This window comes from Ornithodoros turicata, chromosome 4 (assembly GCF_037126465.1).
Source record: "Ornithodoros turicata isolate Travis chromosome 4, ASM3712646v1, whole genome shotgun sequence".
Classification (NCBI taxonomy): Eukaryota; Metazoa; Arthropoda; class Arachnida; order Ixodida; family Argasidae; genus Ornithodoros; species Ornithodoros turicata.
This window is the reverse complement of record NC_088204.1, coordinates 67,026,658-67,036,591: the sequence shown is the minus strand read 5'-3', so window position 1 is coordinate 67,036,591 and position 9,934 is coordinate 67,026,658. Positions and strand designations below refer to the sequence as shown.

Below are 9,934 nucleotides of genomic sequence, written 5' to 3'. Positions count from 1 at the left end.
GTCACCACCCACTCTCTGCTCTACTCTGTCGACCCCACATTGTCCCTTATACTCTCCCCCGCCGAATGTCACGTTCCTTTACTACAGCGTCCACCGCATGAGACTTAATGTGGCTTTTACACCGGCTTTCAATCACCTCTTCGGTGTCGCCGCGTCCGGCCTCTGTTCCACGTGTGGTGTGCGCGGTGAATTCCATCACGTCTTCTTGGTCTGCGGACAGTACGATCGCGGGCGCGACCTCATGGAAACTTCTCTGCAACGCGTCGATCAACGCCAGTTCGACTTAGCCAAAATTCTAGGGCCATGGTCGGACCCTTCACATCTGATGCAAGCCCTACGAGCTGTTGCTGAGTTTTTCAGCACTGGACTAATGAATGAACTCCTATAGGACACCTTTCCATCATCATCACTTTCTCATCCCTTCCACAAGCGCAATGGGGCAGTGTACCGACATAACGGCGGGGAATGACCCACCATATCATCCCATTTGTGTGTGTGTGTGTGTGTGTGTGTGTGTGCATACCGTCGGTAAATTAGTTTATGTACTCACACAGGTTCTGACAGCCGCGCTTTACCGCTTTCTGAAGATGTTTCTAGAGCCAGGCACATTCCCCTCCAGCACCCATAGCGTTCGTCGTCTGCTAGCGTATAGATGCGGAAGTCGACCCTTTTCCATGACTCTTAGAAAGTAGCGGTCACCTACACTCTTAAAAATGAACTTCACCACATAGCACGCTCCTAGCCAACCATCATATGTCGAATGATATCTGCCCTGACTTGTTGAAAACTGGAGGCGTACGCCTCTTTTGTGACAATTATGAACAGCACAAGTGTCACAAAAATGGCGTACGCCTCCCGTTTTCAACAAATCAGGGCAGATAACGATATCATTCGACATGACGGCTGGCTAGGAGCGTGCTATGCGGTGAAGTTCATCTTGCAGTGCAGTGCGGTGAAGAGTGTATAGATGATGTCGGTTTCGCGGATTCGTGACATAAGCTCTCCGTCGTCTGCTACTTCCGAACGAGTTCCTGCTCGCTGTCGCAATCGCGTTTTGGTACGGTATTTCATGTTCCTGTTCCTAGGAAACAAAACAGACGCTAGAAAAGGATGGTCGCTGTGTATTTGCGTGCACAAATAGCACAGCAAAGGGTCACCACTTATCCCACATTCAGTAGAGCCCAGAATAAATAAAGAACGAATTTCGCGGTGAAGGCAGACTCTGAACGCGATTGGTGTACGGCATTTTTTGCAACGAAAATTTCGTGAACAGTGGATTTTGAAATCTCTGAAGCTACAGAAAGTGATAAACAATGTGACTACTTGTAGAGGACATATGGTGTGTAATATTTGTAAACATTACATGTTGCTTCACTTTTACACAGTCAAGCAATGGCGATGCAACAAACCCGGACATGTGCCGAAGATTTTCCGTTACAACTGTAGTCTCGGCAGTCGATTTCAAATTTTCCGTGGTAACATTCATTAGATTTTTCGAGAAACATATGCTACCGGTTCTTGCTCCTTTATAATATTTGCTAGGAGCAGGTAAGGATTTTCGCCGGAAATTATTCTCAAAATGTTTCCCTGTTTAAGTATGTCTGAATGTAAATGTCCATTTAAATATTCTCTATTTCGTAGAATGGTGCGAAAGAGGCAAGTAATTCACCAATGAATGTTTTCATACTTTTGGTCAATGCAGCGGAAGGAAAACTGAAGTTATGTGAGATGTTCCTCCAATTAGATGAGTCAGCATCCATCGCCTTTTTGCCCCACGTGCCACGTAGAAGCTGACGTGCTACACATCCTCATTGCCTGCCACAGGTATGAAGATCACCGATCGAGCCTATGGCGCCGCCTTGCTCATCTAGGCTACCGAGAGCTTTGCCCCCCCCGCGGTGCTACTTGGCCCTACCCAGCACGCTGAAATCACATCTGCGCTGACACGATTCCTTCGGGAATTTAAACTCCTGGGCATTCTCTGATACGTCCTATGCACAACGATTAGTGAAGGAGCTGTTTCTTCTGTATTTTTTCATAATTTTCTGTATCTCAGCTGCTTGTATCGTCTTTTGTTTGCTTGAAAGCTTTAGGGAATAGCAGGCCCACATCGTGGCTAACCTTTCCCTTCTCTTTTTTTAATTTGCATTAAACATATACCCCCTCCTCCAATTAAAACATTTCTACTGTCCTTTTGGTTCTAATGCTAGCGTCTTTGCAGAATATAAATGACACGCAACCACTGAGTCATTACCAAATCTTTAGTCATATTCCTCCCTTTCTTTTCTTTTTCTAATAAACATACCCCCCCCCCTTTCGTCATTGCCCTTTTCCTTTAATAAGCCTTCATATCCCCCTTATCGTAAATTGAAAATATTTTCGCGTGATAAGATGAATCGCTCTTATGTTATCACTCTGTTGAAGAGCTGCAAGTTTTTGCCGCAGATTAGCAGTATTGTTGCCAAGATATTTTTCTGCAACTTAGACATCTACCTTAATAAGCTCTTTCTGTTCTGCGTGCAAGTAATTCTTCTCCTGCAAGACAAGCAGGCATCACAAACACATTTTCGTGTGTATGCATGTGTAAGATGGTACTAATATTACTTGGGATAATGTTGGTTTTGAAATGTGATATTTTGTTTCTTCTGGTACTAGAGAGACCGTTGTCACATATAGTTCAGTGAAATATTGCTTATGCAATTCATTTTGACATGTCAGTCCTGTGGTAACATAGCAACGGTTTTGTGCACAATGTTTGTCATCCGTCCACAACGCTTTGCAGTGGAAGTAATTATGGTACCTGAAGTTTTAATCAACTGCAGCTTAACATCCACACGTGTAATTCTTCTAAGATAAGTGAAAACACGTAACATCTGCCGGACATCGGATGACATCCGATGACATCACGGCAGACACAGCAGACATCTGCTGCATCTTTCCATATCTGCAGCGCAGATAAGGCCACTCCCCACAAATGTATTCACGGACGCCATTGCTCATCACTGTCAAGCATCCTGTATCTTTCGAATGCATCCGCATTGAGACTTCTCCTCGGATAACGTCAACAGTCGACTGCCACTTCAGCGGGAAACGCGCACTTCCCGAAACACTATCACTTCCGACGCATTCCTTTCCCAGAGTGATTCAAGCGTAGCGTCTATACGCTCCATTCCATTCCGAGAGTTCCGCGTCGAAACCAGAGTTTATGACATATCACGCCGTCATGATAACCATTCGGTTTTAACTCACTGCTGGAACAGTTTTACAGCTTTGCATAATGCAGCGCCACAGCGGGGAATCAATTTCCACCGCGTTCCGTACATCTCTTCATGGTATCAACCAATCGCTGGATTTTCGCCCGTTGGAGTTTGCGGAGCCTTTACCTTCAACTTGGACGTGTGCCTTGTGTCATGTGGCGCCGAGAAGCTCAGTGATTCTCCAGTGTCATGTCTTCTGCGTGCCGTGTTACGAGGAGATCGTGCGGCGAGGTTGTGCAAAGTGCCCGCTGGATTCTACAACGTTCCGCAAGGATGGCGTCATCTGCTTTGAGATCCCTGTGTCCCAGCTCATGGAACGAAGCGTCCGCTGTTGGAACAGCTTAAGAGGATGCTCCTTCAGTGGTCCACTCGGGACGCTTCTGGCACACGTTGAGGATGAATGTAAATACGTGAGCATTCACTGTAGAAAATGTGAGAGAGAAGTCCTTCGATCGAACGCTCTTGACCACGCACTGGAAGGGTGCGACGTTCCGAAGGAACCGGTGTCGCCAAACAGATCGTGTTCGGATCAGGATATTTGTGTGACTCGCATCGCTATGGACATTCGTCGCGAAGGCAAGCACTTGGATGAAAACTTGGCATCTGTTATTCACAACCAAAACGATGTGAGGGAGACGGTCTCCGCGTTGAAGCTCACAACAGAAACGCACGCCGCAGAAGTGAAAGACATGCTGCAGAGGCAAACGGAGATGACCGGTCAGATGGAATTCCATCTGAGCAGCGAGTTCGCATTACTTAAGCTGGAACTCGATCGCATTCAGCAGAGACTAAGCGGTATTGAGCAACTGAGATGCGACCTGAACGAAGTCTTGAGCACGCACCAGTTGAACAGTGTTACTGTGCTGTGGCAGATCAAGTACTTTAACGAGAACAAACAAGAGGCCACAGAGAGAGGATCCTTGATGTTACGCAGTGACATTTTCGATGTTGGAGGCTATCACCTAAGGCTAGTGTCATGCTGGACCTTTGTAGATGGTGTCCTAACTTTCCAGATCTACCTGGCGCTATGCAGCGGCCCGAACGATTCAAGACTGTCGTGGCCATTTACTAAGCCTTTTACATTAGCACTAGTTCATCCCAAAGACAAAACAAAGAGTAAGAAAGTAAGGTTTGATCCTCTGAGACACCAGGGCTCATCACGAAGCCCCTTCATGAGGCCCCGTGCGGTTGAAAATCCTGGCGCTGGGGTGAAGAATTTTTATAAAGTCAACGACTTGAAATCGCATGGGTTCGTGCAGGATAACGCGCTTTGTGTTTCAGGTGAGATTGAAACCTTCGCATCTGGGGCCCGTGTCGATGGCGGCTGCGCCGCAACTGGGGATCTGCAGGTGGGGTGAAGTTTGTCCTGGCCTTTTGATCCGACTAACTGCACGTGTTCACAGCCATGTACGCTTGTGAGAAGCGTTTGCGAACCACTACTTGTATGCTGAATAAACATGGCTGCGGTGCGAAACTTTCTTGTTTTGGATTAAAGGAGGTAAGAACTCCTATCTGCATGTATTTAGTTACGGGTTTAATAGATGTAATATTGTTCTTCTACGCTTCGTAATTCTATTTACAATTTATTGTTCAATTCTTGTCCTTCATAACTTGTGCAGCGTGAATACAAAAACGCACTCTCTTTCGTATTCGGGCGAGTAGACTCACCGCCGTCCAGATACCTCTATCCATCGTTACGTCATCTGAAGAACTGTAGCACCCAATCAGACGCCAACGCGGAGGCACACATAACGTCCTGCTTTACCCTCTTCAAGATGATGGTGGTGGTGGTGATGGGACGCTCCCAGCCAACCATCATCCCGAATGACAACGTTCTCGTCTCTGATTTGTTGAAAACGGGAGGCGTAGCCCATTTTGTAGCCTTGCATAATAGATACATAATGGCTCCGCCTCTCGTTATCAACAAATCATGGGAAAGAACGTTGTCATTCGGGAAGATGGTTGGCTAGGAGCGTGCTATGTGCTGAAGATACGCACCTATCAAATTCACCTATACAAAAGGTGTCACAGACAACACGTTGAAATCGCCGTTCGGAGCCGACACAGTCGACGGGCTCCCTTGGTACAGTTCATAGCTCCTTTAAGTTCCCGTTTAGGAGAAAAAATAAATGTTATGGAGTGTTTGTGTTCTCATCGACTGTCACATTCACTCTAACCTAATTTTGCGTTTGCGAATATTTTCATTTTTCGGATGCACAAGCGAAGAGTTGTGTATTCAATTCCAATTCCGAATTGAGTATGTAATTGTATATTCGAATTTGAATCGAAGGAATTTACTTTTCAAACCGAACACATTCGAATTCGAAAAACTCCGTAAGAGAAGGTATACATCAGTACGAAAGTGCTGCTGCACGTGAAGATTCGTACGCAGAGTTCGATCCGGCTGCACAGGGTGCTTTTTTCTTACAACAGTTTTTACTTAAAAAAAGCAGTGCGAGCAGCATGGGTACCGTTTTTGCAGTTGAGTTATATGGATAGGCAGGCATTCTTTCCAAGGAGCGTGTAACGATACTAGATGACTAATTACCTAAACGTTATTAATTAATTGTTTAATTAGGTGCTCTCGAGCGAAAGTTAGATAGCACAATGGGGGCAATACTCGTCGAAAACCATTCTATTCTTTAAAAAGCACGTACGGCTGGCGTCAAAGTTAACTTGAACACCGCTCCTGTCTGCGAAGTGGGAAGAGAGCCACCCTTGCGGCACCTAGCAGAAAACAAAGCCTTCATAACGGGGGTCACCCCAGTTACTGTAAACAGATAACCGAAACACCCTCCGCCGTTATTTCTGCTAAGCATCACCAGGGTTCGCAAGCCGGAATGGCGTTCAAGTTAACTCTGATACGAGCTGTACATTGAAATATTAATCGCCTAATTTTGCTTCGCAAATGAACTGGAACCGCGTGCTTTTGGAACGCAAGGCCCTTGCTGTCGGAAGCTTATCTCGGCCGCAAAGCGGTTGTTCTGGTTAGTAGATCAGCATGAAGCGGACTAGCCAGAGCTGTGGCCAAGACGTTTATTCCAACGCTTCGGGGCTAACTGAACGAAGTGCGAAGCACGGGCTTCTTTTTCAAAACCCAGCGAAGCCTCGCGTCACCGAGCGACCAGCAGGCACGCTGTGGCCGGACGTCGTCGTCCTCACTTGCGGCCACTACAGGGCCCTACCGCCAGAGACAGAGAGGAGTTGTCAGCCCAGGTGACAGTGTTCCAACATCCCCACCTAGTGCGCTTTCCCCTATGCCGCGGAACACTGTCACCTGGGCATAGGGAAAGGCGCAATAGGTGGGGATGTTCGAGGGCAGGAGACAGCTGGATGGAGGCACGGGAAGGAGGGATCGGCACCGAAGTAGGAGATGGGAGCCTCGACAAAGGCGGGCTCGAGCCTGTCGACGCTCACGGTGTTGACCCGGCCGTTGATAGCGATCATGAAGGTCTTTTCGGACCGGTGGAGGACGGGGTGCGGGCCGGAGTAAGGTGGAGAGAGCGCCGTCTTCACAGCGTCAGTGCGGAGGAAGACGTGGGAAGCTGCGGGGAGCTCTTGAGGGACGTGAGGGCAGCGGCTTGAGGAGGAACGGGTGGGTATTGGGCGAAAGGTCGCAAAAGCATGGTGGAGGCGGTCGAGCAATTGCGACGGCTCCAGGGCTTGCGAGCCGGGCGCGAAGAATTCAGCAGGGAGCCGGAGGGCGCAGCCGTAGACGAGCTCGGCTGAACTACAGCCGAGGTCAGGCTTGAGGGCGGCTCGAATGCCAAGAAGGACGAGGGGGAGGTTGTTGACCCAGTGGGCCTGGTCGTCACAGGCAGTGAGAGCAGCCTTCAGGTGACGGTAGAACCTCTCGACCAGGTCGTTTGATGCGGGGTAGTACGAGGAGGTCCGGAGCCGAGAACTGCCAAGGAGCGCCGTGAAGGAGGCGAACAGGTGGCTCTCGAACTGCCGGCCACGGTCGGTGGTAATCAAAGATGGGACGCCAAAGCGGGACACCCAGGTCGCGAGGAAGGTAGAAGCGCCGTTCTCTGCTGACATGTCTTCCATGGGCGCAGCCTCGGGCCACCTGGTGTACCGGTCCATGGCGGTCACGAGGTAGCGGTACCCTGACGAAGAGGGAAGCGGGCAGACGATGTCGAGGTGGACCGCGGTGAAGCGGGCATCAGGGGTGAAGAACTTGCCGAGGGGGCTGGAGGTGTGCCGGTGGACCTTGGAGCGCTGGCAAGCGAGGCAACTTCGTACCCAGGCGCGGATGTCGCGGTTCATGAAAGGCCATACGAAACGTTACGCGATCAGACGTTGGGTAGCCTTGATGCCAGGACGCGATGCGATGATGCGATGCGATGATGCCCGAAAGTTGCTTGTTCAAATCATGTTCGGGTCACCAATGAAGCGGACTAACCAGAGCTGTGGCCAAGACGTTTATTCCAACGCTTCGGGGTTAACTGAACGAAGTGCGAAGTACGGGACCCAGCGAAGCCTCGCGTCATCAAGCGAACAGGCCCTCAATCTTGATGTGCACATAGCGATCGTTATAGCTATTTTTCAAAATTTGCGCGTTCATCCGTCACGCGCATTGGCCGTCAACCGGGGAGCACGAGCGTTTAGCAAGCGTTACGGGATAGCGAAAAGTTCAAAATCTAGCCCCTGGAGACACACTGTGACCGGTCGTCGTCGTCCTCACTTCCAGCAACTACAGGCACATATAGTCCAATCATCTCCACCGCTCCAAAGCGCGTGCCCCTCTGACGTGGAACGACCGCTGTCCTTGAACACTCCTGATCCACTTGCTTTCAGTTTCGGCTACAGCGAGATTACGCGACGGATATTTCAGCGTACATGACCACAGAGCGAGCGCGAGGGCTCTGTTCCGCACACCTGTGAAAAATCCTTTTCTTCGTGAAAAGAGCGCATCACTGAACGACAGGAAGTCGGGACGTATGACACCCCCCCCCCCTCACGTGACCAGGGATGTACAGCGGCACAACTCAAGCATGTGTTCGCCTGGAGAACGAACACTAGCGGCGCTTCGGTCAGCCGTATCACGTAATACCTTTACGCCACGGGCTGGATAGATTCTGGCGCGTGACTGGAATTCTCCGTGGTGTCTGCACGTTGTCTACCGTCACAGTCGCGTCTGCAGTAAGTACTTTGCGAGCACCAGTCGCTACCCAGTGCTTGAGTTCATATCGTAGGCGCTATGCAGCGAATGCAGCTTTTTTAAGATCTTTCAGCAGAGATTCCGCTTTGACCTTCTTAATATATTACGAACATTGTCACAGTTGCTACTGAAGTGTCAAAAACCAATAAAACCATATCTGAAAGCAAGTTCCTCTTCACCTGAAAGACGAAACATCAGACATATCATTAACCGCTTGCTTGTATTTCCTTTGGATGCGTACAGATGCAAGTTGGTTGGATGCAAGCCTGGTTATATATAACAAAGTGGTCTATCACAAGGGCGGTGTTACACAGTGTACAAGATGCTTTTATGTGCGTGTGTGTCTTCACATAATAACAGTTTTCGTATGCAAATATTAGTGAAATTCACATTATGTTTTACTGCACAGTTAAGAGAAGCTCCGAAGTGCCCTTGAACCCAGTATTTGCCATATTTTTGGCACTTCGCTATTGCTATGCATGTTGAAACTGCATCAGTGCATGAGCCGTTTTACGGGTATATGCTAAAGAAAAATAGACACTTTGCTACTAATTTAGCAAAGCGGTCTCATCAAAGTTCCTATTAAAATTTTGATGAAATTTTTCTCGTATACAAAAAGTATGCCGACTGGGCTTTTGTTACTCCTGTCTGAATTTGAGTTTGCGGAAAATAGCAGCTCGTACGATTTACAGACAAGCCCTACCCCGCCAGTTCTCGCTTGATACAAATGCAATTTTGTCTCCTGATTCCCGTCCACATCTTTTTGGTTCTGTATTTAACGCGTGAGTCAAGCTATACTTAATATCAGAGTCGTACCAGCACAGTTGTACGCAAACGCCACACACGCAAAACAAGCTCTCAAGGGTTATACGTCGTCTGCTCTCCCGCCTGGCGTCCAGTGCGTGACGTCACGGGCTACTCCCCGCGAGGTGGCGACATCAACACTTCTGCAGGCGAATAAGCGGCGCGTGAGCTGCGAAGAAAAACAAAGAAACAAGGCACGGAGCCTTCACTATACGTCACGAGAGCATCTTGTCGGCCGTCCGCGGCTGCTTTCTCGGACTGTGTTTGTAAACTCGATTGCACAGCTATAACGCGTCACAGAGCGAAAATACTTTGCATGGTGACTCCTGGTGGACAGCTCAACAGACGAGGCAGGATTTCGAGCGCCGTTAAATGTCACCTCATTGCTCCTTTAACATCCACATGCGTAATCCCTCTAAGGCATGTGCCAGTAGGCGACATTCAATGCACTTTGTGCATGAGAGCATCTGTGCACGCAAGACATGCGCTACACTCTTAAAAATGAACTTCACCGCGTAGCACGCTCCTAGCAAACCATCATCTCAAATGATATCGTTATCTGCACTGATTTGGTGAAAACGGGGGGCGTACGCCTTTCTTGTGACACTTATCCTGTTCATAATTGTCACAAAAAAGGCGTACGCCCCGCGTTTTCAACAAATCAGGGCATATAACGATATCATTCGAGATGACGGTTGGCTAGGAGCGT

General features: G+C 48.7%; 1 protein-coding gene across 1 annotated transcript; it reads left to right on the top strand.

The window, feature by feature from the left end:
* The first annotated feature begins 3,090 nt into the window (after positions 1 to 3,090).
* On the top strand, positions 3,091 to 4,726 carry LOC135393355 (TNF receptor-associated factor 3-like). Its single transcript, XM_064623826.1, has one exon. It carries the CDS (start codon positions 3,278 to 3,280, stop codon positions 4,613 to 4,615), a length of 1,338 nt encoding a protein of 445 aa, XP_064479896.1. The 5' UTR covers positions 3,091 to 3,277; the 3' UTR covers positions 4,616 to 4,726.
* The last annotated feature ends 5,208 nt before the right edge of the window (positions 4,727 to 9,934 follow it).

Bases quoted from the DNA above. Each gene is read 5' to 3' on its own strand.
- LOC135393355 (XM_064623826.1), top strand. From the start codon at position 3,278: ATGCAGCGCCACAGCGGGGAATCAATTTCCACCGCGTTCCGTACATCT.